This window comes from Octopus sinensis, linkage group LG2, assembly GCF_006345805.1.
Source record: "Octopus sinensis linkage group LG2, ASM634580v1, whole genome shotgun sequence".
Classification (NCBI taxonomy): Eukaryota; Metazoa; Mollusca; class Cephalopoda; order Octopoda; family Octopodidae; genus Octopus; species Octopus sinensis.
The window spans coordinates 185,642,291-185,669,920 of record NC_042998.1 but is presented as its reverse complement, the minus strand read 5'-3'; the positions used below and the strand labels follow the sequence as shown (position 1 = coordinate 185,669,920).

Below are 27,630 nucleotides of genomic sequence, written 5' to 3'. Positions count from 1 at the left end.
TCATAAAGTAAATTCAAGGACATTATAAAGTTTATATGTAGATAAGAAAATTACTTATAAGAATCATAATGAATAAAGAACAACCAGCATCAATCGAAAGAGAAACTAAACAGGAAACCAGTGAAACAGTTGAAAGTTTTTTGCTGGACGCCATAACTTGAGGATTCTGCGTTGCAAAACTTTCTTGAATGTGTCACTACAGAGAAATAAATCCTCAGCTGGTTTCATTATATATCGTAATATATAGGCTTATTAAAAGTTTACAGAAAACTTGGGAAAGCACTTTACAATTTTACATGTGAAATAGAGAGGATTATCAAACCTTACAACTGTTTGTTAGACTTTAAATTACGGGAAAATATCTTTCAAAATATAAAATAATCGCGGCACGAGGGCATCGAAGTTACTTATTTTTCTATAAATTCCGCGAATAAATCAATCCGAAATTTCATCAAGTTCCTAAAGCAAAAGATTTCAGCGAATCTTACATCTGAACAAGGGGAAAAACAGTAAAAGATAACTTTCAAGGTAGAGACATTTAGCAAAATTCAAACAACCATGAAGAGTTCGAAACTGAGATTTCTAGCTTTATATGAAATTGTGTGTTAAGTCTGCATTGAGATTTTCAGAAAACTATTTGAGCTATCGTCTTTATAATGTTATAATTTAGATAACTTTAAAATTGATAAATGCTATTTAAAATTAAATATTAGTATACCTTGATCAAAACTATTGTTTTCGTTATAGATAATACTAAATGATAGAAATGCGTGACTAATATTATGATTAGTCCGCTAGCTTTATCCACTCCTTAGCTCTGTGTTTCGTTAATTTTGTAATCATTTCAGTGTTCACGTTTCGTAACTTTTCTTGTTTCTGTAATCCTTACTTTTCAAGCAATTCTGCAACTAAAAGCCTATTCTGATACTCATGATACATTCCAGTTTCAATACAAACCAAAGTAACCGACGGATTACCATAACTCTCCTCAGGGTAAGCCTATATATTGTTCGTGGTGGAACCGTGATGCATGTAATGCCGTGAAACTATAATCTTTTACCGTAAAGCCATTCCTTTTTTCGTGTCCGTTGTTATTCCTGTATAAACTTCATGATTTTAATATGACTTTTTTAATGTTGAGTCCTTTCGAAGAAAAAATTTATATTAAAGTTACAAAGTTCACTGAGGTCCTATTAGTTTATTAATTCTCATTATTATATTGCTGTCGTTTTTCGCTTAATTGTTGTTCATGTGGCGAACGCCGTGTAATGATGAGAAGTAAAATGCCTTAACGAAAAGAATCCGATATCCTGTCTCGAATCGTATTAGTTGTGAAAGATATAAATAGTTTACAATCAGATATCCTTCCCTTGTAGTTTTATCGACTGAAATCTTTGTAAGAAATTTATTACTAAACATTCTTAGCTACAGTTTTTGTAACGCCGGGTTGTTATAGATTTATTCAGTAATTTTATTATACCGGGAGCAAACGGTCGATTCAATCCACGTCAAAAATCGGTTTCGTTCTAAATAGAGAAAGAATCAGCAGAGAAAATAGAATGCTGGATTAATTAATTGCCTAACAGTATTTAGTTTCGTTTTTCTGTTCTGAATCAAATCCGTCTGGGATTGATTTCGCGTTTCCCTCTTTCATAGTCGATAAAATAAGTACCAGTCATGTACGTGGGTCTATTCAATTGACTACGCCACTCCTCTAGTGATGTGTATCAATGTAAGAAATTACTACTACTTATGTATCGTAAATATAATATAATGACTAATTCAAGAATAACTGTCATTAAACTAATACACAGATTGTTTTGTTTTTTTATTTTTCTTCTGCAGAAAAATGCCTTGTTGGTTTTTTGAAAAGAAAGACTTAAGAAACACTGCATCGTATCAAGATGGTATCTCACCAGAAGTTGAGGCACGATATCGCCGAGAAGGTGCTCGTTTTATTTTAGATGCTGGTTCAAAAATGGGACTGTATCCTTTTCACTTTTTTTTTTTGTTAGTAAAACAAAACTTGTAAAAAAATGTATATAATTGTGTTTGCAGCGACTGAATTGTTTTAGTTATACATATATATATTGTAAATTCCCTTAGTAAGACAACATTCATTATTATAATTATTCAAATTTCGCCTACTTATATGTCACCTACTCTAAAGTGGAAATTTTTGAAAGAAGAAGAACCATTTTAGAACTCCAAGAGTAACTGATTGGTCAGTTATTACTTGTTCATTCATATATTATCAGTGAAATCAATTGACCTTTTAGGCATTAACACAACTGATAGTGCTGAGATGATGTTTATTTCCTATTTATCTTAATAAACATTAGCCTCATTATTTCTCTTTGACAAGAATATCATAGACCCACAAGTTGTTGACATGACATCCTAAATATAGCATAATTATTGACTGTGTATGATAAAAGAGGGTTAGTTCTTTAAATTCTCTTTTACTTGTTTCAGTCATTTGACTGTGGCCATACTGGAGCACTGCCTTTAGTTGAACAAATCGATCCTAGGACTTATTCTTTGTATGCCTAGTACTTATTGTATCAGTCTCTTTTGCCGAACCGCTAAGTTACAGGGATGTAAACACATTAGAATTGGTTGTCAAGCGATGTTGGGGAGACAAACATAGGCATACACATGCACACACACACACATATATATATACATGACGGGCTTCTTTCAGTTTCTATCTACCAAATCCACTTACAAGGCTTTGGTCAGCCCGAGGCTATAGTAGGAGACACTTGCCCACGGTGCCACGCAGTGGGACTGAAATCAGAACCATGTGGTTAGTAAGCAAGCTACTTACCACACAACCACTCCTGCGCCTATTGCTCATAATGTCTTCATACTTTTTTCTTATTTGCAGGATAAACAAACCCCAAAAATACTTTATATTCTACAAACTCAAGCTGCAATTAGATTGGCTTGGGGAAAATGAATGGGATGCATCTGTCTTGTAATGTGGCATATTCAAATCCAGTCTTGAATAATGCAATAGCATTCATCATATCATCATCATCATCGTCTAACATCCGCTTTTCATGCTAGCATGGGTTGGACGATTTTGACTGAGGGCTGGCAAGTCAGATGGCTGTACCAGGCTCCAATCTTGATCTGGCAGAGTTTCTACAGCTGGATGCCCTTCCATACCGCCAACCACTCCGAGAGTGTAGTGGGTGCTTTTTACGTGCCGCTGGCACGGGGGGGGGGACAATCAGGCGGTACTCCCAATGACCTCGCTCAAATCTTTTTACAGGTGCCAGTGAAGCGACGTTAGTAACGATCACGCTCGAATGGTGCCCTTATACATGCCACTGGTACAGAAGCCAATTGGCTGCTCTGGCAACGATCACACTCGGATAGTGCTCTTGGCACCCTACTAGCACAGGCACAAGTGCCAGTAAGGCGACACTGGTAACGATCATACTCGAATATCCGCTCTGTCAACGATCACACTCGTATGGTGCTCTTTGCACCCCGCTAGCACAGATGCCAGTCATCAAATGGATTTTGATTTGATTTAGAAAATGTTACTTATATATCTGTTTGAAAAGATAGTAAATAAAAAAAACAAACAAGGTATTTACGAATGCAATATTGTCTGTGTGATTAAGAAATTTGCTTTCCCAGCTACATGGTTTTGGTTTCTGTTGCACTTCATGGCACTTTGGGCAAGTACATTCTATTATACCTTTGGTTCAACCAAAGTCTTGTGAGTGAACTTTGAAGTAAAAAACTGCAAAAAAAATCTATTGTGTGTGGGTGGGTGTGTACTTGTTTTGGTATTCTTGAAAACCAGTATGCTAGCATTAAAATTTGGATGTTAAAACTATCATCATCATCGTTTAACGTCCATTCTCCATACTAGCATGGGTTGGATGGTTCTACCGGGGATCTGGGAAGCCAGAAGGCTGCACCAGGCTCCAGTCTGATCTGGCAGTGTTTCTACAGCTGGATGCCCTTCCTAACGCCGTGAGTGTAGTGGGTGCTTTTTATGTGCCAGGTGAGGCTGGCAACGGCCACGATCGGATTGGTGCTTTTTACGTTCCACCGGCGCAGAAGCCAGTCTAGGCGGCGCTGGCATCGGCCACGTTCGGATGGTGCTTTTTACGTGCCACCAGCACAGGGATCACAACTACAATTTCCATTGATTTTTGATGTCAGTGTACTTGACTCAATGGATCTCTTCAAGCACAGGGTCGAAATGGTGTTTCTTTACTTGCCACCTGCACAGGAGTCAGTCCAGCGGTCCTGGCAACTGCCAGGTGCCAGTCATAGGATTGGTTCAATTTCAATTCCGATTTCACTTGCCCCAACAGGTCTTTGCAAGCAGAATTTAGTGTCCAATGAAGGGAGGTTGGCATGGGTGCCTGTCGTCGGATGAGGTTCGATTTCGACTTCGCTTGCCTCAACAGGTCTTGACGACAATAAATATACTGCCAGCTCCCCAGAGGATTAAAGGTGCATCAGTATGTTTTTTTTTTGTTTTTTTTCTTGTATTGGATCTCATTGATATCTGCATTCTGTAATAAATAACTACCCAGGCATTGGAAGTGCTTTACATTTTCTTCCATCTATCCATATATATGAATGACTAAACAGGGTTCCTACCTGTTGAGTACCTGTTAATGCAAAACTTTGTGTTGCCTGTAGAGCAATATTCTCATATGTGTCTATATGTCATTAATTGTCTGTGGAAGTTGCACGATGGCATTATCTGTGTACTGATGTTTTCTTGGCCTTTATTTTGGCATGGAGTCTGCTAGATTTGAATACCTTACTATCTACAGTATGAGATCTATATGTCAGGTGTGGGGTCTGTTCATAATGAGCTTAGGTATATATTTTTTCTGTGGTTTAATGATCTTTGCAAATTCTCTGAAATTAATGAGATTAAAATAGCTGCATGGAAAACATGAATGGGTGAGAATGCAAGACAGTTGTTGCTGAGAGGGAAGGATTTTTGAAGCAGTTCTATGAGTATTAGCTGCCATGATCCTCTCGCTGTGTTCAATGCAATAAAGAATTCATTACTCTCTCATAACTTGGCCTATGTATAAGAAATTGCATTTGTGTTCTTATACTTGATACACTTTACCATTACCATTTCTTTACTGCTAATCAGCATTCCTTCTTCTCTTGATATCCATCACTCTCTCTTGCCATTGTCTACTGCTAACCGTCATTCCCTTCCACACAATTGCTCTCTGTGTCTACCATCATACCTTTGCTCCCTTCAGCCACTTATGCTTATCCATCGGTCATTGCTCTCTCTCATCAACTCACCTTCTAGTCACATTGTCTGCTATTGAAACCAAGCCAGAATAAAAAAAAGTGAGATGTGATCCTCTAACCTACCTAGGAGGGTAGTAACTCTAAATAGAATCTGATTTAGACAATCCATCCAACCCTTTCCAGCAAGAAAAGTGGGCATAAAATGGACTAACACTTTGGTACATGATCCCATTGTTCCTCACACCCCATAATTTTGAGATTGAACTAGAATCATCTCATTTAATGATTAAGAAATTTTATCACCTTTTTATCTATGTATTTGTTTTTCATAATATATTTTCTCTTATTTTAGGAAAGTGATAAGGAAAAGAATCATTTTGTTTTTGCTAGATTAATGTAACATATTTTCCTTAACATTGTCACAGAAGATTTGATACATGTGGTACAGGTGTGGTATATTTCCACAGATTTTATATGTTGCATTCATTCCGAGAGTTCCATCGTTATGTAAGTAAAAAATAAAAATACTTATTAAAATATAATTGTTGTTGGGCTCGGGTTTTCTGTTAGAGAGGATGAGAGGCAGTTCTTCTGCTTTTTATAAACCCTCCCAGACTGGTTGAGATTCATTTTGTAGGTCACTGTCTGCAGGAAAAGTGTACACAGGGAGGAAATTCCATAGGGTTGCAGTCATGGGAAGGAACAATTAGATGAAGTATTTAATACAAATGATAAGTAGGCTTGGGTGGTGATGATATCCAACTTGCTAATTCAGAAGAGTCAAGGCTGTCGTAATAATAATAATAATAATAAAAGAAGCAAAATGCTGAAATTATGTCTCTCAAAACTTGTGATTGCAGAATGTTGGTATCATTGACTAACAGTTGAATGAACTTCTTTTGGGTGAGATTTTAAGATGTTGTGTTGCAGCAGCATCCCATACATATAAGCAGAAATTTAACCACAGCCTTTGTCTTGTATACTATGATGAGGTACAACCAGCTTATTCATTCACTCATGTTGACAGCAAATTTTACTACATAATGGTTGAGCAATCAGTTGGAAGGGCATCAGTTGTAGAATCTATTACAATAGTATACATATGTATACTATTTGCATATATATCTAAATTTACGAGAATCATCCTATATCAGCTTGCATGAAAGATGGATGTAGATTCAGTATTCTTCTAAAGGCAAAATTTTTGTTTATGAAGATGTAGTTATCATATGGAACCAATCAGGGGACCAATTGCATAATTGAAGTCAAGTTTTGATTAGAGACATCAGCTTGTACAAAATATATTTTGGAACCTCAAATGGAAATTTGACAGGAACATAATGTAGATATGGATAGTGTAAATATACACTTTAAAGTTGAGGTTAGTAATGTGAAAATTGTTAAAACATCTCTAAGATATTTGGTATTTAATCATTGGGAAATAAATTAAAATAAAGCTTCACTAAAATCATTTTTATGGTCTTAGAAATCATATTGGTTTCATATAGCTTAATTTCACCTTTAACTGTATACACACATTTTATGCATTTCTTATGAACTTGTTCATACATTCAAAGAGTCTTCATGCAGAGTTAGTATTTAAATACTGTAAATCCTCGAGTATAATCCGCATTTTTTCCCCAAAAATTTAACGGTCAAAATCTCTAGTGTGTACTATATACAAGGTTAAAAATGAAAAATATTTTCTAAGCGTTGTCCGAGTTGCTATTTGCTGTCTGGCAATGTTTATTCAGGAGCTAAGTCTGAAAGCAATGAAGTCATAAAAGAATCATCCATAATTTGCAGTTAGCAACATTTATTAAAATAAAAGTATTCAGAACACAGAATAACATGTAACAAAAACAATTTGCAAACATATTTACATTCCCATATAACAGTTAAGAACATCACTATTATTGTATTACGCATGTGCGGAAGTGTTTGTTCGACCAGGTTCTGCTGGCTTAATTACACACAGCTCAAGTTAGAGAAGGGGTGCATATTATACACAAAGTTTAGGTTTTTCAGAGGTACAGCCTTCCTAAAAATCACCTGCATAATATACTCGAGGATTTACGGTACGCTTCAGTCTTTTTATTTTTCTCATAGAATACATTTGCTATTTTTGAAAATTTTTGTAATAGAACGAGTTATATTTAGCAGTTATTAAACAAAATATGAATATTATATTTATAAAATTTCAGCAATTTTTCTGGTGTTTGTTATTAGGTAACTGGAGCTTGTTGCTTATTCCTTGCTGGGAAGGTTGAAGAAACACCAAAGAAATGTAAAGATATCATTAAAATGTGTCAAAGTTTACTGACACCTCAGCAGTTTGCTGTTTTTGGAGATGATCCTAAAGTAAGTAAAGGCATTTAGAAAATATCTTTTTCAACCTCTACATTTACAGATTATTGTATGTACAAAATGGAAAACACTTGATGGAAAGTCAAAGGTGACAGCTAAATATTGTTGCCATTGATTTTTTTCCATGGTCATGGAAATTCATAAGATTACCTGGTGAAGTAATTCAGTGATCTAATACAGCAATTCTCTACAAAAACTGTTTGCTGGGAGCTGCACAAAGCCAGATTTCATGGGAGGGCTGCAATCAGAAAACCACTACTTTCAAAAACAAACGTTGCAAAGTGTTTAGAGTAGAGTAAAAACCTACAGAATTGGTCCTTAGAGTGGTGGAAGAATGTTATTTTCTTGGACAAGTCATCCTTTACTCTATTTCTAACCATCAGCCAAGTATACAGCCAAAAGAAGCATTTGACCCACACTGCCTTCTTCCAACTGTTAAACATGAAGGAGGATCTGTGATGAATGGGGGGGGGGCTATATCTTGGAAATCCGTCAGCCCAATGGTTTCCCTTCATGGCAGAATTAATAGTCAAGACTATTTAAGCATTTTATCTGATCAAATTCATCCTATGGTTGTGGAACTGTTTCCGGAGGGAAACGCAATCTTTCAGGATGATAATGCACTAATTCACATAGCTAAAGTTGTTACTGAATGACACGAGGAACATTCTAGTAAAGTTGAACATCTTATCTGGCCACCACAGTCCCCAGATCTCAATATTATTGAACATTTATGGTGCATTTTAGAAAAACAAGTAAGGAGTTGATATCCTCCAACATCATCACTACAAGAACTGGAGACAGTTTTATCCAAAGAATGGACAAAAATTCCTTTGGAAGCAATTCAATCTTTGTACAAGTCCATACCTCATAGAATTCAAGCTGTAATTACTGCCAAAGGTGGTCCTACCCCATATTAAAATAAATTTGTTTGAAATTTTAAGGAGTTTCCATTATTTTGTCCAACCCCTGTATTTCATACCCAGGTTTACATTTTGTTTTTGAGCAGTAATCTGTGCTAAAAGTCTCTTTCTGTCTCTCTCTCTCTCTTACACACATCTACATCTCTGTCAAAGCTTTTGTTTACACTTTTATTCTTTGCAGGAAGAAGTGATGACTCTTGAAAGAATTTTGTTACAGACAATCAAATTTGACTTGCGTTTGGAGCATCCATATAGTTTTCTTTTAAAATTTGCCAAAATTTTAAAAGGTAAGTTCCTTATTGCTCTTAACAGTCATTGAAAGATGTCATTTATGATAACAAAATTGTTTTATGTAACTTGAAAGTATTTTGTCCAAATGCAGTTTGGTAACTTATACTATGAATTAGGGTAATTTATAGATTATGTATAGTATGAAAACTTCCTTTTCGAGGGTAGCATGTCACAATATTATACAGGAATGTGAGTTACAGTGATTACTTTTCTTCTCGGCTCATTTTATATTAAATGAGTATTTAAGTCATCCACTATTTTCCTGTGTCAAACTTATGTTTCAGTTTACTTAATTAATAACATCATAATTGGTTTAATATTTCCCTGCCTATTTAAGCCAGTTGTCATTTCATTTACATCTATTTCTCAGGATCCGTATTACACATCTGCTTATGGCTGTGTACTTCACTCTGCAACTACATTTGTTCTGAGTTTGATCCCATTGTGCAGCACCTTGCGTGTATGTCTTGTAACTTAGTCTCAAGTTAACCAATGTTTTGTGGGTAAAAATTGATTGACAGAAACAGTATGGAAGTCTGCCACACACATATATCATCATCATTTTAACTTCTACTTTTCTATATTTGCGTGGGCTAGAAGAGACTCCATGAGGCAGACTTTCTATGATTGGATGCCCTTTCTATTGTCAATCCTTATCTGCTTCCATGCAAGTTAATATTTCCCCCTGGCAAAACATGTTTATCATGGAAGATGGAACCTAACAGCACCAGTTGTATGACAGTGAATTTAACATGTTAACTTTTTTAAACAACAGAAAAAAAGTATTGTTCCTTGATAATGCATCATGCCACAAACAACAAAGCTTTTCAAATATAGAACATTTTTTTCTACCCTTGAACACAACTGCAAATTTACAACCTTTGGACCAAGGAAAAATTTGGTCATTCAAGTGCAACTACAATACGATTTTTATTTACAATTTAGTTAATAAAAATGTGAAAGTGTCAATTCAAAAGGAACATTATTATTGGATGGTATTTTTTGGTCAGTCCAGGCATGGGATTTGGTTGTAAAAGAGACAAATGTAAATTGCTGGAAAAATTCTGGTCTCCAAATACAGAATTCAGTGAATGAAGATTTGCTTGGAAAAACATCAGTTGGATTGAGTTTAGAAAATGGGGAATATGAGTTGCAATATGCACTCCAGGAACTCAAGGAATTAAAATATGATACTGTTACTTTAACTGAACTAAAAAGTTATGAAATCCAGAAGCAGCAAAAAATTTTACAAGTCAGATGGTAAATTCCAAATCTAAATAATGATATGGAAGAGGAGACAACTGACGAAGAACAAGTTAATAAAGCTGGATTTAAAAAAATACTTTGAATTAATCAATGAACTTAAAATTCTCAGTTCAGTGCTTTACCCTGTGAGTTTAAAGCAAATTTTCAGCAGAAAAGACTTTTGAATTTATGACACTTGCAAAGAAGAATTGAGCATCAGAGATAAGAACACAATTAAATCATCATCATCATTGTTTAACGTCCGTTTTCCATGCTAGCATGGGTTGGACGGTTCAACTGGGGTCTGGGAAGCCAGAAGGCTGCACCAGGCCCAGTCTGATCTGGCAGTGTTTCTACAGCTGGATGCCCTTCCTAACGCCAACCACTCTGAGAGTGTAGTGGGTGCTTTTTACGTGCCACCGGCACAGGTGCCAGGGGTGGCTGGCAATGGCTACAATCAGATGGAGCTTTTTTTTTACGTGCCACCGGCATGGAGGCCAGTCGGGGCGGCGCTGGCAACAGCCACGTTTGGATGGTTCTCTTACATGCCACCGGCACTGGTATCACAGCTACAATTTCCATCTTAAATTTAAACTTTTATGTCAATTGTTTTTACAATTGTTTTTCTTTTTTTTTTTCATAATGTCAAAATAACCAACTTTTCTTTAAAAATGTTATAATATCACAAGGTAAATTAAATACCTGAAAACGACTTAAATTCATAACTTTTTTCTCAAAAAAAGGTTTGTTATTGACAGATATATATATTAAAAACTGGCTCAATAACAAACTTTCAAAAATTTCATGAAACAAAAAGTTCGTTATTGACAGGTTAGACTGTATATATTTATATATATAATATCACAGACTTCTTTTAGTTTCTCTCTACCCAATCCACTCAGAAGGCTCTGGTCAGCCCAGGCTATAGTTGGTGAAACTTGTTCCAGGTACCACATGGTTGGGAAGCAAGCCTCTTGCCACATACACAGCATATGTTTCTGGAAGAAGCCCCACTCCCACATGATGAAAGTTATTGGAATTATCATAACTTATTTTCTTTGTCTAAAGACCCTTATTAAGGACTTCAGTGCAGAAATTGTTTTCATTGCCAGCTCTATCTTAATACAAAAAGATATTCATCTTTTATTTTTTAGGAGACAAAGCTAAAATCCAGAGTATGGTACAAATGGCTTGGACTTTTATCAATGACCAGTAAGTGTTTTGTTCTTTTTTCTGGCTTACATTAAAGAAGATTACAGGGATCTTTTCGGTTTGAATGGCAGTTTTTTCTAGCGGTATCATATGAAATTTTCACCCATAATTATGACCCTAGTATCGATCTATTGCATTTCAATCTATTTTAGGGTTAGGGTGGGGGAAGGGTATCTTTTTTTTCTTCACAAATGTAAATAAACCCAATCTGTTTCTTAAACGAGGGACATATTCATACGGCATAGAATGTTTTTTTTACCTCAATAGACGTCAGTGATTGGTTGAAATTGCAGAAATTGAAGGAAAAAAACAACAAATATCTTACAAACTATAGAATTTTCTCAATAAAGCCAAGAGAATAAGATGTTTTATAAACACATTCTACCAGTATACGAAGTTTAAAATTTTTTAGTTACCTAGAAATTATGTTAAAAACTGCCGTTCAAACCGAAAAGATTCGATTACAGTAAGATAAAAACAAAAAGGATAATTTAAAATATATTTGGACTCTACACATGAGAAATGAAAATACATGTCTTGTATTTCAGTTTCTATCAGTTATTGATTTACTATATTTGCAAGACATTAGGACATTATTTACATTTTGTTTTCATCTCTTCTATTTTGTTCCAGACTTACGTAAGTTGAACACGTTTACAAAGCCAGACATTTACAGTTTGTTTTATAGCCACATAATAAGTCTTCTCTTAAATAGGTTAAGATAAATACATTGCCCGTTCCTTCTCTAAACTGTCTAACTTCATCTGTATACAAAGTTAAACAGTCTACTGTGTGGTAAATAGATGGCATAAGGAAAACTGTTAATTGCATGAGAGACGGTTGTTCTTGTGTGAACAAAATATGTTGGATATAAAGGTTTGATGAGTTGATGGTATAGGCTACATGGATAAGGTGGCGAGCTGGCAGAAACATTAGCACACCGGGCGAAATGCGTAGCCATATTTCGTCTGCCATTACGTTCTGAGTTCAAATTCCACCGAGATCGACTTTGCCTTTCATCCTTTCGGGGTCGATAAATTAAGTACCAGTTATGCACTGGAGTCGATGTAATCGACTTAATCCGTCTGTCTGTCATTGTTTGTCCTCTCTGTGTTTAGCCCCTTGTGGGTAGTAAAGAAATAGGTAGAGGCTACATGGATCAAATTCCACCATTAAAAACATGGGAAGAAATATGTTAGATTTGTAAATAATGAACAAGATTCATTAGAGGTACGGGATCAACATGTATCAAGGAACGTTGACTAATCCAGTGGAAACTAATACAAAGATAAAAAATATTGAAACCAGTAAAAGTTGCTTGTACTCTGTTTCCTTAATTCATTATGTAAATAATGTCCTGCTATCATTTCAGTTTATGTACAACACTGTGTCTGCAATGGGAAGCAGAAATTATCGCTGTGTCACTCATGTATCTAGCCAGTCGACTATCAAAGTTTGATATCCAAGAATGGGATGGTAAACCACCTGGTAGTCGAATGAAATGGTGGGAATGGTTTGTAGAAGGTATTACCATGGAACTTATGGAAGGTTTGTAATATTTTCAGATATTTTCTTTTTTTACAAGTTTGAAATAATATTTACTCTTTAACTTGTTTCAGTCGTTTGACTGCGGCCATGCTGGAGCACCGCCTGTAGTCGAGCAGATCGCTCCTAGGACTTATTCTTTGTAAGCCTAGTACTTATTCTATCGGTCTCTTTTGCCGAACCGCTAAGTTATGGGGACATAAACACACCAGCATCGGTTGTCAAACGATGTTGGTGGGGGGACTGACACAGACACACACACAAAACTCTTCCCAGGTATTCTCCCTTTCATGTTGCTGCACCTCTTATGTGTCCATAGCTTACACTGGGTACATCTTATGGAGTTTCTACCTACACGTTTTCTACAGATCAAGCATGGTCACCTACCTGAAGGGGTGTGTGGTTCGTTTGCCTTCCTACTTACTAGAACTTTGGTCTTTGCGACATTGACTCTAAGGCCCTTTGATTCTAAACCTTGCTTCCACTCCTGAAATTTCTTCTCTAGTTCTGGTAGTAATTCTGCTATGAGGGCAAAGTCATCAGCATAGAGGAGCATCCGGAGGCAACCTGTCTTGAATTCCACTGTTATTGCCTGGAGGACTATGATGAATAAGAGGGGGCTGAGGGCCTACTTCTACCAGAATTCTTCACTATATTCATTGCTCTCTGTATAGGGCCTGTACAGCCCTTATTAATCATTCGTCAATCCTCAGTTTCTGCATTGCCCACCATTTGGCAGGCTCTCCTCCTCCCAATCATTCTCCACGTTCAGCAGTCTTTCATAATGGCTTCTCCAAGCCTCTTTCTTTGCAGAATCATTAAAAGCAAGTGCACCATCATTCATGCAGACACATTTCTCTCCTGTAACATCACAAATTTTTCTCACACACTGTCTTGCAATCCAAAATACTTCAGTTCTTTAGTCCTCACGTCACTGGACATTGGCAAACTTCTTCTTTTCTACTTCACCCTTGGCCATATATACCTGTCTCTCAGCCTCTTTTTTGGCTATCTGGTACAGTTCCCTGCTACCCCCACCCTTCCAAGTTTTCCAGGCCTGTTTCTTTGCTATAATGGCTTTGCCTACCGTATTATTCCACCACCATGTTACTCTTGGTCTGGAAGGGACTTTGTATCATCAGCAGACTTGGTCTGTGGCACTCAGCTGTCCCGTAGGAATTTCCAACTACTTTCTATGTCCAAGATCTGTAGCTCCTCCTCCCTCTCATCAAATTTCTTGATGAGGATGTCCCTAAATCTCTGACCATGTGAAGGGTTCTTTAGCTTCTAAATCCTTCTTTTCTGGATTGGTCTGCTTCTTGGCATCCTTCTGGCCTCTAGTCTAAAGTCACTAATGACTAGTCTATGCTGGGGGTTACATTCTTCACCTGGGAGGGTCTTTGTATTTAAGAGCAACCCTGCGTCTCGCTGTCTGATGAGGATGAAATCAATCTGACTAGCAGAGTCACCTGATTGATAGGTTATCAGATGGCTGTCTGACTTCCTGAAGTTAGTGTTGCAGATTAAAAGGTTACATGCCTTACAGAACTCCAGTAACCTAGTTCCCTCATCATTTCGAGAACCAATACCATGGTCCCCATATACACCAGTGAAGATACCGGAATGCTGCCCAACATGCCCATTAAAATTCACAGCTGCAAAGATGAGGTCATTGCCACATGTCTTTGAGGTAGCCTGTTGAAGGGTATCATAAAAATGGTCCTTCTGATCATTTGGTAGGCCCACTTGTGGGGCATAGGCAGAGATAATTGTAGCTGTGCTGTTCTGCAGGACTAGCCTGAGCTTAAGCACTCTATCACATACCTGACAACCTCTATGACCTTATCCACCTATTTCTCCACAAGGAGTATGCCTACAACCCCTACTCCATCCATGTTATCTTGCCAGAAGATTTTATACCTATCAGAAGATAAAACAAATACCATCCAAGTACTTAGATCAATTTAATTGACTATCCCACTTCCTAAAAATGTTGGCTTATGTTTTTAAAAAACTTGTTTGTTAAGAAAGAGCATGTTTGTTAGCAGTTTTCTAAATCAAGTATTTTCTCATTCAGATCAATAATTTTTGAATACAATGGATAGTAGACATTCTTCTTATCTTGAAAATTCTTCAAGTAAAAATTATCTGAAACAGATCTGAACAAACTGGAAAGGTTAATTTTCTGTGCACTCTTAAGTTAGTTTTGCTCTATTACATTTTTGAATTGAAATCTGTTCCTTTCATTTGTTGACTTATGATTATTTCAAGTACAAAGAGAAACTGTAAACTTAAAAATGACAAAAAATTTATTCAGTTTTTGAAATGTATTAAAATTAGGTGGGATTGAATGTGGAACAAACAAAAATTAATTTTCTACCGGTTTTGTGTGTTTTGATTGATTTATATTTTCCTCTTATTTCACAGATATATGCCATCAAGTTCTTGATTTATACTCCACAAACTCTCAGAAACGAGAAGAATCTCCACCCATGAATGCTCCACGTCAAAGCAATAACATATCGTCTAGTAAATCTCCACAGATGTCTGCTATTAAAAGATCCAAGGCAGTAAATATGTGTATTTTTCTCTTCCATGTGTGAAAAAAATGTTCTTGGTTGAAGCTTCAATTTATCATAAAAATGTATTGCATATTTTAAAGATTATAAAGTATTTTTAAATTCTCAACCACATGGTTCCAGGTTCAGTCTGACTGCATGATACTTTGGGCAAGTGTCTTCTACAATAGCTTTGGCCTGACCAAAGCTTTGTTAGTGGTTTTGATAGGCAGAAACTGAAAGAAGCTTGTTGTGTGTGTGTTTGTCCCCATACCACCACTTAACCAATATTGGTTTGTTTACATCCCTGTAACTTAGTGGTTTGGTAAGAAGAGGTTTAACAAAAAACAAGTACTGGGATTGATTTTTTGAGGAGACCTATTGAGTCAAGTACATCAACATCAAAAAATCAAGTGAAAATTGTAGCTGTGGTACCTGTGCCGGTGGCACGTAAAAAGCACCATCCGAACGTGGCCGATGCCAACGCCACCTTGACTGGCTTCTGTGCTGGTAGCACGTAAAAAGCACCAACCCATTGTGGCTGTTGCCAGCCTCACCTGGCACATAAAAAGCACCCACTACACTCAGAGTGGTTGGCGTTAGGAAGGGCATCCAGCTGTAGAAACATTGCCAGATCAGACTGGAGCCTGGTGCGGCCTTCTGGCTTCACAGACCCCCGTCAAACCGTCCAACCCATGCTAGCATGAAAAACGGACGTTAGACGATGATGTTGATGATAAACCCTTCAAATCGGTGCCTCAGCATGGCCACAATCCAGTGACTAAAACAAGTAAAAGATAAAAAAGAAAATATGCCCAGTATCCATTATTGGTTAAATAAAGGCTCTTTATTTTCATGTAGCGTGCTAAGGATGTGTCAACTTGGTGGAACTCAGTATTCCCCAGGTTGCTGATTTTGACCACATTTTTCCAGGACTAGGTTATAAGTGAAATGGATTATATGAAAATCTTCACAGCTCAGCTTGTGATGTTTCCATACTGAAGAATAATTTATACCATATTTTAGCGATATTTTCAGTGAAACTGCTATTACAATTTCGATCAGAAGTATGTAATCTCTTGTTTACAACGTTATTGTAATTGATAAGATGCACAAAGTCATGATCAAGCCAGTTTTATCCAATGTATATGTCGGATATATTTGATCTAAAATAAAATATTGCTTTATTCAATTGTGATATTGTTGTTCTTTTTAAGATAGAATTGTATGAATTACATAAATTTGTTTTATGTTATTCTTTATAGGAAAGTAATTTTGTTGTTTTATTTTATTTCCTGCCAGACACCTCCATCTCCATCAGAACCCCCTGCAAAACAAAGCAGGAGTTTAAGAAATGATGCTTCTTCTTCATCATCATCCTCCTCTGAGATGCCAGTCAACGACGACAACAACAACAAACGTAGCTCAGCTCAGCAATCACAGCTACAACAACAACAACAGCAGCAGCAATCTACTTCTTGTTCAAGCTCCAAGACCTCCCCCGTGTCTTCTAATACACCTTCATCTGGATTTTCCAAATCTGTAGCATCAATAACAGTTCAGTCTACATCACAGAACCTGCCACTACAGCCACAACCCTCTCAACAGCAAAATCCAAACCTATCACAACAGTTACCTGGACAAAATATCGGTCAACCAATTGGAGCCATTACAGGTCAAAATATTGTGAACCAGCCTTCAGGTTCACTGATCCCTGTGAATGATAACCAAAATGTCAACAGTGAAAACTTTTCCCAGTACAACCCATATATGACATCACAAATGTATTCTTCCTCTTTCATGTCACACGAGGGAGCACAGTCTATTCAGTCCTTAATCAGCCAAAGCCGGCCATCGCAAGTAGCTGATATTCAGTCTGGTTCGGTTAACCCTCCAGCATCACAGTATCCACCTCCACCCCCACCAGCTGGAACTTACCAAGTTCCACCATTCCCTCCGCAACCAGCAGCTGCCTTTACTCCCACAACCAGACCCTATCCACCACCAGGAACCTTGCCTCCGCAAAATGCTAATTTGTATCAATACCCTCCCCCTGCTCCACCTGGTACATATCCTCCACAGGGTGCTACAGCAGTGCCTCCCACAAGTGGCCCACCACCTCCACCACCGCCGCCCAATCTCGGTGGCAATTACCAAACCCCTAACTACCCTCCTCCCTTACAGACCAACTATCAACCCAACTACCCACCCCCGCCGACCCAACCTTACGCTGATTCACCAGCTGCTTATAAGCCACAAATAACTCCAGGAAAGCCTTCAGCTAACTTGTACCAGCAGCCACCACCACCACATTACCCTCCCCCCGCTGGGTATTCAGCACCCCCTCCTCCGGGAACCACAAGCCCAAGCCGCCTGCCACTACCTCGAAATACTTTACCGCCAGTTCAAAATAAGATGAATGCAAACGCAAATCCTGGCCTAGCCACAGTAAGAATAACAGGTCGACAAAACAGAAGATAGGAACAAATTATTTTAGAATTTCTATTTCATTCCAGGCCAACGTCTCTGTATTTGCTTTGTAATATATGAATCCTTTCTACAAAGTTATGTCTTGAGTTTTCTTTCATGTTTTTTTTTTGCTTGCTTTTTGTTTTATTTCAGATTTATTCTTTTAATGAGATTTTCTCATTTAACTCTTTTGTATTTAAACCAGCTGTATCCGGCCAAAATATTGTTTCTGTTTTATGTTCAAACTGGATAGATCCAACCTATCACACCTGCCCTACAATGTCATTCTAAAAATAAACAATCGTATGGTAATTCCAAATCTATGAAATAAAACATGAGACGAGATGGTGAAAATGCCGACGACCGCTTTGTTCAAAGCCTCCCTGGACCTCAAGTGGCCTGAACTCTTTACATGAACACCACCCTGTACTTAACTCCATGTCCCCCTACATGGCCTTGCTATTTGCTTTTGAGCCAAATTAACTAACTAACTAACTAATTCAGAGAAATGTGAATAAATAAGCCTCACATTTAACAGAATAATCTGAATGCTAAAGGGTTAACTAAGCACCGTGATAGTATAGATCTCAAACGTCACTTTTCCGCCCCCTCTTTTGTGTTTGTGTTTTATTATTATTTGAATTGGTGGACTTGTCGGTACACCAGACAAAATGCCTTACAGTATTTGTTCTAGGTCTTACATTCTTATTTCAAACCCCTCTGAGATCAACTTCACTTTTTAATCCTTTCGGGATCAATAAAATAAAGTACCTGTCAAGTACTGGAGTCAATGGTACCTTTCCCCTTGAAATTGCTGGCCTTGTACCTAATTATAACAATGATTATTATTTGGTTTGACAGAATCATTAGCACATGAGACAAATGCCTTGTGCCATTTGTTCATCTCTACATTCCAAGTTCAAATTCCACCAGAGTCAACTTTGCCTTTCACTTTTCAGGACTAATAAAATATGGTTACCAAACAAGTACTGAATTAACACTCATCACTTAAAATTGGTGACTTTATGCCTGAATTAGGAACCATTGTTGTTAATAATAATAATGTGAGTTAAGTCCATGCCTTACTTTGATAGGTTTCAGCTAGTATTGGCCCAGGCCATTTGACTTTCTGTCTGATCTTGAACTGTTTGTTATAAAACAGCTGTTCTGAAATCTATTCAAAACTGATAGACATTTCTAATTAGTGTTATGTGTATCTCTATATATATAATTGGCAAAATGTCTGTCTGTGTGTGTGTGTCCTTTATACAAATCCAAAATTTTTCAGTTAGAGGGCTCGCACTTTCTATGGTCATTCAAAACCGTCCAAGGGTGGTTGTGCAATATCTTTACATTTCCCCAGTCACCCCACAAGGCCATTAAAAAATCAATAGAAGTGACTTTTTTGTGAATTTTCTATCCAAAACCCTGAAACTTGGTAAAATGCCTGAAACTTGGTACACCAATTGAATGCCAACTAGCTGTATGTGATTGGTCGGAGATTTGGACAGTACTCGCATATATGTGTGCACGCACACAGCTGTATATGCATGCATTGCCGGGTCATAGTGCTAGTTGTATCATAAAAAGCTTCATTATTTATCAATTTTATTCATATTTCATTAATTATGCTAACTTTTATTTAGGTTTGATAGGAAATCTTCATATAGTATTTTTAGAATAAGTCACTTGATCTAAACTATTTCCATGGATGAAGCTGAATTTAGAAGAAAGCTAACAGACCATCTATAAATGTTTGTACTATTATTTACAGTGGTAAGTTAATTATATTGTGTGATTTAAATCTTTTCTACTGATGCAAGAAGTTTGGTGACAGAACACAAACTATGTAATAATCATCAGCATGGTATTGTTGAACTGTGTGTGTGTGTGTGTGTATATATATATGTATATATAGAGAGAGAGAGAGAAACCATGCACGCGCCGCCAGACGTGGCTGTTGCCAGCCTCCTCTGGAACGTAAAAAGCACCCACTACACTCACGGAGTGGTTGGTGTTAGGAAGGGCATCCAGCTGTAGAAACAACCAGATCAGACTGGAGCCTGGTGCAGCCTCCTGGCTTCCCTGACCCCGGTCGAACCGTCCAACCCATGCTAGCATGGAAAACGGACGTTAAACGCTGATGATGAGAGAGAGAGAGAGGCTGTTCTTTTAAAAGTATGGAATTTGAATTCAACATCCAGGTGCAGTCGTGGCTGTGCGTTGAGAAATTTACCGAGCAACATGATTCCAGGTTCAGACCCATCATCTGGCACTTGGACGAGGCCAACCAAAGCTTTGTGAGTGGATTTGGTAGACAAACTAAAAGCCCATCATGTGTGTGTGTGTATGTATGTATATATATATATATATATATATATATATATTATGTGAAATAGAAAGATGAATAATCTTGTTGTAGATTAATCAAAAGTTAACCGATACCTTAGTAGCAAAAATCACAGCAGTAAACAAATATAGAACATATATAGAACAGTATACACACACACACGTCTCTAAGTAGATTTTTTCTCGCCCCTTATAAAACATCCAATATTCCTTAAATAGTCAGAACTTTATTCTCGGTCACTAAGAACATCTATACACCCTCACCCACATGATTGACCGATGCCTGACCTGTAGAATTCTTCAGCCACCGGTTCTCAGCATACACTGATAAACAGTTTCGCCATGGGCTCTTAGGAGCATAGTTCGATTTGGTTTTTGCTCCGCCTCTGTTCTGTTTTTGTTTCTCTAACGGATTTCCTTTTTTCTTCCTGAAGAGAAAGACACAATATGGTCCCATTATTCAATCGGATTTTGGTAATTTGTGCCTTTCGAAACACGTGTAGAATGAAATAAAACGATTTCTGTTCAATCTGCGTTCAGCTCCATTTCTTCAATTCACCAATAATATATATATATATATAATATATATATATATATTATGTGAAATAGAAAGATGAATAATCTTGTTGTAGATTAATCAAAAGTTAACCGATACCTTAGTAGCAAAAATCACAGCAGTAAACAAATATAGAACATATATAGAACAGTATACACACACACACGTCTCTAAGTAGATTTTTTCTCGCCCCTTATAAAACATCCAATATTCCTTAAATAGTCAGAACTTTATTCTCGGTCACTAAGAACATCTATACACCCTCACCCACATGATTGACCGATGCCTGACCTGTAGAATTCTTCAGCCACCGGTTCTCAGCATACACTGATAAACAGTTTCGCCATGGGCTCTTAGGAGCATAGTTCGATTTGGTTTTTGCTCCGCCTCTGTTCTGTTTTTGTTTCTCTAACGGATTTCCTTTTTTCTTCCTGAAGAGAAAGACACAATATGGTCCCATTATTCAATCGGATTTTGGTAATTTGTGCCTTTCGAAACACGTGTAGAATGAAATAAAACGATTTCTGTTCAATCTGCGTTCAGCTCCATTTCTTCAATTCACCAATAATATATATATATATATATATATATAAAATAAAATAAATAAGGCGGTGAGCTGGCAGAATCGTTAGCACGCCAGGCGAAATGCTTAGCGGTATTTTGTCTGCTACTACATTCTGAGTTCAAATTCCGCCAAGGTCGACTTTGCCTTTCATCTTTTCGGGGTCGATAAATAAAGTACCAGTTACGCACTGGGGTCGATGTAATCGACTTAATCCCTTTGTCCTTGTTTAGCCCCTTGTGGGTAGTAAAGAAATATATATATGTGTGTGTGTGTATGTTTGTCTCCTTGTCTTTGTATTTCATGAGAGTTGTAAAATAATTGTCACTACCATACATGCAATGCCATTCACTTCCAGTATTAAACCCATTGTTATGATCTCTTATTACTTCAGTATCACATTAAATCTATAATCCATCACATGACCACTCTTATGTTTATTGTACGTTCGTGAGGAACAAAGCTAAAAACTCTTGCATCCAAACTTTTCAACTGATTGGATACTATTTGGTTTTTGCTAATGTATAAGAGAGTGGAGATTTGTTCTTTCTTTTACTTGTTTCAGTCACTGGACTACAGCCATGATGAGGTACTGTCTTGATGGGTTTAGCCAAAAGAAATCGACCCCAGCATTGTTTTTAGAAGTTTGGTACTTATTCTGTCTCAACACTAATTGCCAAGTAGTGGTGAAAAACAAAGATACAGACACAGCACCATCCGTTCGTGGCCGTTGCCAGCCTCGCCTGGCCCCCGTGCCGGTGGCACGTAAAAAGCACCATCTGTCCGTGGCCGTTTGCCAGCTCCGTCTGGCACCTGTGCGGGTGGCACGTAAAAAGCACCCACTACACTCACGTTGTGGTTGGCGTTAGGAAGGGCATCCAGCCGTAGAAACACTGCCAGATCAGACTGGGCCTGATGCAGCCTTCTGGCTTCACAGACCCCAGTTGAACCGTCCAACCCATGCTAGCATGGAAAGCGGACGCTAAATGATGATGATGATGATGATATGATAGGCTTCCTTGGTTTCCATCTATCAACTTTACTCACAAAGAATTTGTAAGCCCAGGACTATAGTAGAAGTCACTTGCCCAAGGTGCCATGCAATGGGACTGAACCTGAAACTACATGGTTGAAAAGCGAACTTCTTAATCACACACTCATGTTTGCACCTTACATATCATCATCATTGTCATTTAACATCCGCTTTCCATGCTGGCATGGGTTGGACGGTTTGACCCGAGGGCTGGCAAGCCAGAAGGCTGCACCAGGTTCCATTCCGATCTGACGAAGTTTCTATGGCCAGATGCCCTTCCTAACGCCAACCACTCCGAGAGTGTAGTGGGTGCTTTTTATGTGCTAACAGCACAGGCATTGACCATGTTTGAATGGTGTTTTTTATATGCCACCGGCATGGGAGCCAGTAAGGCGGCATTGTTACAAAGTGAAATAACTAAATGGGTATGGATAAGGCTACTAACTCATGGTACTAATAAACAATCTCAAGATTTGTTGATTATTTTTCTAGGTTCCCATCTCCAATATTTCAAGATTTATTTTTTATTGGGAGTTATTTATATGTACATAAGCCTAGGTTAGCATTGAATACACAAACCAACTTTTACATGCTGTAAAAGTTTGTTTTAGCAATTAACATTCGTTAGTTTGAATAGATATACTTTGAGAAAGCCAAATATTTTTGAATCGCAAAAAAAGAAAAAAATGATATTAATGATGATCTATCCTGATGCAGTATTGGATTTAAAAGGTTGATTGCTTTAGTATGGTGACCAAAATAGACTGACCAGTATTGAGTACAGAAATTTTTCATGCTGTGAACTTCCTCTTTTAGAACTGGAAGAAATTACTGAAGGAAAACAATTGATATGTAGTACTTGAACTATTTTTCTTGGGAACCCGGCATCAATTCACTCCAATGTGCACATGTGTAGATATGCAATAGGACTTCAGTCCCACTGTGTGGCACCTTCGGCAACTGTCTTCGACTATAGCCTCAGGCCAGCCAAAGCCTTGTGAGTGGATTTGGTAGATGGAAACTGAAAGAAGCATGCTACTTGTATGTATGTATATATACATATGCGTGTCTTTGTATTTGTGCCCCCATCACTGCTTGACAATTGGTGTTGGTGTGTTTACGTCCCTGTAACTTGGTGGTTCAGCAAAAGAAACTGATAGAATAAGTCTTGGGGTTGATTTGTTCAACCAAAACCCTTCAAAGTGGTGCTCCAGCATGGCTACAGTCAAATGATTGAAACAAATAAAAGAATAGCAGATTATTTCGTTTTTGGATTTGGTTTGCAAGATTCTTTATATGAGTTCGTGTGTTGAAGCATATTCTGTTGAGTCTGGGGAGAGTCATTTTCTTTTTGTGCCTTATAAGACTTAATTGTAGTATTATAAGCAAGCTAACCTAACATTCACCTTACAGTCTCAGATACATAAGGAGTGGGGAATGATCTTATTAATAGAAAGGTAAACTATTGCAACAGGTAATTCTAAGAATGTTTTGGAACTAATTACCAGTTAAATGTAATGAGAATTAAGTGATCTTGAAATAAAATATCATCAGTAAAATACAAACTCATGAAATAAGTTTTAATACTAATTGAAGATCAAGTTGTTACAGTTTTTTAATTTTTTAGTAAAGCATAATTTTGAACTGTTTAATCTGCTATTCTGTTGTGTCTGGGGAGAGTCATTTTCTTTTTGTGCCTTATAATATAACACACTCACCAGTAAAATTTTCACTTTTTTCTTATTTTTATTGCCCTAAAATTTTCGTTGCATCTTACAACCTTTTCAATAGTTTTTGAGTCAAAACTATTGAAAAGGTTGGTAATTAGTTCCAAAACATTCTTAGAATTACCTGTTGCAATGGTTTACCTTTCTATTAAGATCATTCCCCATTCCTTATGTATCTGAGACTGTAAGGTGAATGTTAGGTTAGCTTTCTTATAATACTACAATTAAGTCTTTGCTTGCAGGAGACATATTTGTCTGTTTCTGGACATGTCAAGCATTGTGAAAACTGGGAAATAATCCAGTAAACCTCTCTACACACAATAATTCAAATTAACAAGTGTTCCTCTATATGGCCACTTGACTTGCTAGATATAGTGACCAAATCTCCTCCAAGCATTGACTGTCTTAACCCTTTCGTTACCAACCCAGCCAAAACCGGCTTTGGCTCTGTATTAATGTCTTGTTTTCATAAGTTTTTCATTAAAATCTTCCACCAAACCTTAGTCACAATTTATGTTCCTAACACTAGCTTAATGATAAGTAGGTTATTTTACTAAATTCTTTTTTTATATTTAAAATAATTGAAAGAAACACAGAGCATCTCAAAATAAATACAGTAACAAAAGGGTTAAAAGGACATATTCAATAATGTAGTTTTTTGACACACTGCCTTGAAAAGAAATCTGATGGTTAGATAGTTTAACATTTAGACCAACTATTTTTTAAATTTGTTTCAGTCATTAGCTTGCAGCCATACTGGGGCACTAACTTGCAGGGTTTAGTCAAATCAACCCCAGTATTTTTTTTTTCTAAGCCTGATACTTATTCTATTAATTTCTTCTTGCCAAACTGCTAAGTTATTGGAATGTAAACAAACCAACACCAGTTGTCAAGCAGTGCACAGACACATGTATATATATATATATATATATATATATATATATATATATATGTGTGTGAAGGCACATGGCTCAGTGGTTAGAGCGTCGAGCTTATGATCATGAGGTTGTGAGCTCGAACCCCGGACCGGGCTGCGTGTTGTGTTCTTGAGCAAGACACTTTATTTCACGTTGTTCCAGTTCACTCAGCTGTAGAAATGAGTTGTGATGTCACAGGCGCCAAACTGTATCTGCCGTTGCCTTTCCCTTGGATAACACTGGTGGGGTGGAGAGCGGAGGCCAGTATGCATAGGCGACTGCTGGCCTTCCATAAACAATCTTGCCCAGACTTGTGCCTGGGAGGGTAACTTTCTAGGTGCAATCTCATGATCAGTGTCGTGACCAAAGGGGGTCTCAGATATATATATATATATATATCATCATCATCATCGTTTAACGTTCGCTTTCCATGCTAGCATGGGTTGGACGGTTCAACTGGGGTCTGGCAAGCCCGAAGGCTGCACCAGGCCAGTCAGATCTGGCAGTGTTTCTACAGCTGGATGCCCTTCCTAACGCCAACCACTCCGAGAGTGTAGTTGGCATTAGGAAGGGCATCCAGCTGTAGAAACACTGCCAGATCTGACTGGCCAGGTGCAGCCACGATGGGTTTCTTTCAGCTTCTGTCTCCACTAACGAATCTTTGCCCTACATGCCAGGCAGTGAAACTGAACCCAGATCCATATGGCTGGGAAGCAAACTTCTTAAAATATTCTGCTTCATGTTCAAACCATCCTCTCACACCTATCCTACAATGCCACAGTCATATCAGTGAAATCTCAAAGGTACAAGACAATGCATGATTAATTGAAAACAGATGTGAATAAATAAATATTTCATTTGACAGAGTAACCCGAATACTAAAAGGTTAATCATAGGTCGGCTAGGTAAGAACTGACATGGGTTTAAATACAACCCATGGCAGAAAGACTATAGAAAATAACAGGCAGATTTTCCATGTTTTAAGTAATGTATTTATTTCTTATTCAAATATACCTTGTTAATCTGATAAAAGCATTTACATAATTCATTATTTTTAATTTTAAAATGGCAGTGTTCTTTCAAATTATTGGTGAAGAAAAAATATAAGTTTAAGCGAACAGTGTACAGTACAAGATGGATAATAAACTAACTATATTTGTCACACATTGGTCATTACCAGCTGTACTACATTTGTGGAACTTGGCTACTTAATACTTTGATGCCCTGTCAGTGTTTCAATTGTATGTAAATTGAACATCCAGAAATACAAGTACAGTAAGTAGTGACCATGTCTTTCCCTAGGACATTAAGCAGTGTAACAGAAGTTCACAGCAGAGAAAAGGGCCCCTAGCAATTCAATTCCTCTATTTGGTTGATTCCTAGTTGTAACTATTTCATTTTACATTGCAATGTTTTTGAAAGAGACATGACCATCACAGCTTATTCTTTTTACCCTCCTTCAAAGTCAATAGGTATTTTCATCTCTTTTACTTGTTTCCGCCATTTGACTGCAGCCATGCTGGAGCACCGCCTTTAGTCGAGCAAATCGACCCCAGGACTTATTCTTTGTAAGCCCAGTACTTATTCTATCGGTCTCTTTTGCTGAACCGCTAAGTGACGGGGACGTAAACACACCAGCATCGGTTATCAAGCAATGCTAGGGGGACAAACACAGACACACATATATATATACATATATACGACAGGCTTCTTTCAGTTTCCGTCTACCAAATCCACTCACAAGGCATTGGTCGGCCCGGGGCTATAGCAGAAGACACTTGCCGAAGATGCCACACAGTGGGACTGAACCCACAACCATGTGGTTGGTTAGCAAGCTACTTACCACACAGCCACTCCTGCGCCTAATCTATATAGATTATTTATGCAATTGCATTATTTTGCCTTTTATTTATGAAATAAATTATAGAATAAGTTAAATTCATACAAAAACAACAAATGAAAAATATCTTAAGGCAGAAATATATTATGTATTTTTAATATTAACTAAACAAAATGTTTAGAAAAGTATTAGCACATGGTGGCCTTCAAGTGGTACAGACAGGAATTTTGAAAACCTCCATGTATGCATACAGAATATTGAGATCATAACGAAGAAACAAATTAATCATTTTGTGACCATTTTTTCAAATAAAACATGTTGTCAATGTATTTTGATTTTTAAATTAATCAGAAATTTTGGTAGGTTTAATACAGTAACAGACATCTATTATTATGCCGGTGTTTGGAACATCACTTAACAAAACTTCTGTGATAATTTCCAATATAAATATGACTGTTTATATCACAGAATTATAGGCAGTCAAAAGCTGGTCAGTATCAAAAGGATTAAAGAGAAAAAGATGGAAAGAGCAAATTGTTACTCAGCTAAAAAGAAATTTTAGTGCTTAACTGATGATTGTGTGTACATATTAAATTCTAACTCATCAAATCCATTGTAAGTTCAAGCATGGAATTTACTTCCAACCACAAGGTTGCAGATTTAAACCCAGTGTCTGATACCTTAGATGTCTCCTACCTTAAGCACAGCTTGACCAGTACCCCATGTGATTAACAAGGTTGCTTTTCAGTCACATGGTTTCAAGTTCGGTCCCAGTGT

At 37.3% G+C, this 27,630-nt stretch overlaps 1 protein-coding gene across 1 annotated transcript; it reads left to right on the top strand.

Annotated features, from left to right (window-relative positions):
- The first annotated feature begins 794 nt into the window (after positions 1–794).
- LOC115232371 (cyclin-K) lies at positions 795–17,964 on the top strand. Its single transcript, XM_029802223.2, has 9 exons — positions 795–993; positions 1,846–1,986; positions 5,685–5,766; positions 7,489–7,620; positions 8,731–8,836; positions 11,240–11,297; positions 12,670–12,845; positions 15,270–15,412; positions 16,703–17,964. Exons 2-9 carry the CDS (start codon positions 1,850–1,852, stop codon positions 17,879–17,881), a joined length of 2,013 nt encoding a protein of 670 aa, XP_029658083.1. The 5' UTR covers positions 795–993; positions 1,846–1,849; the 3' UTR covers positions 17,882–17,964.
- Positions 17,965–27,630: the final 9,666 nt, after the last annotated feature.

Excerpts from the sequence above, each read along its gene's own strand:
- LOC115232371 (XM_029802223.2), top strand. The coding sequence starts at position 1,850 with ATGCCTTGTTGGTTTTTTGAAAAGAAAGACTTAAGAAACACTGCATCG. Across the intron at positions 7,621-8,730 it reads TTTTTGGAGATGATCCTAAA|GAAGAAGTGATGACTCTTGA; the intron begins GTAAGTAAAGGC and ends TATTCTTTGCAG. Across the intron at positions 8,837-11,239 it reads ATTTGCCAAAATTTTAAAAG|GAGACAAAGCTAAAATCCAG; the intron begins GTAAGTTCCTTA and ends TTTATTTTTTAG.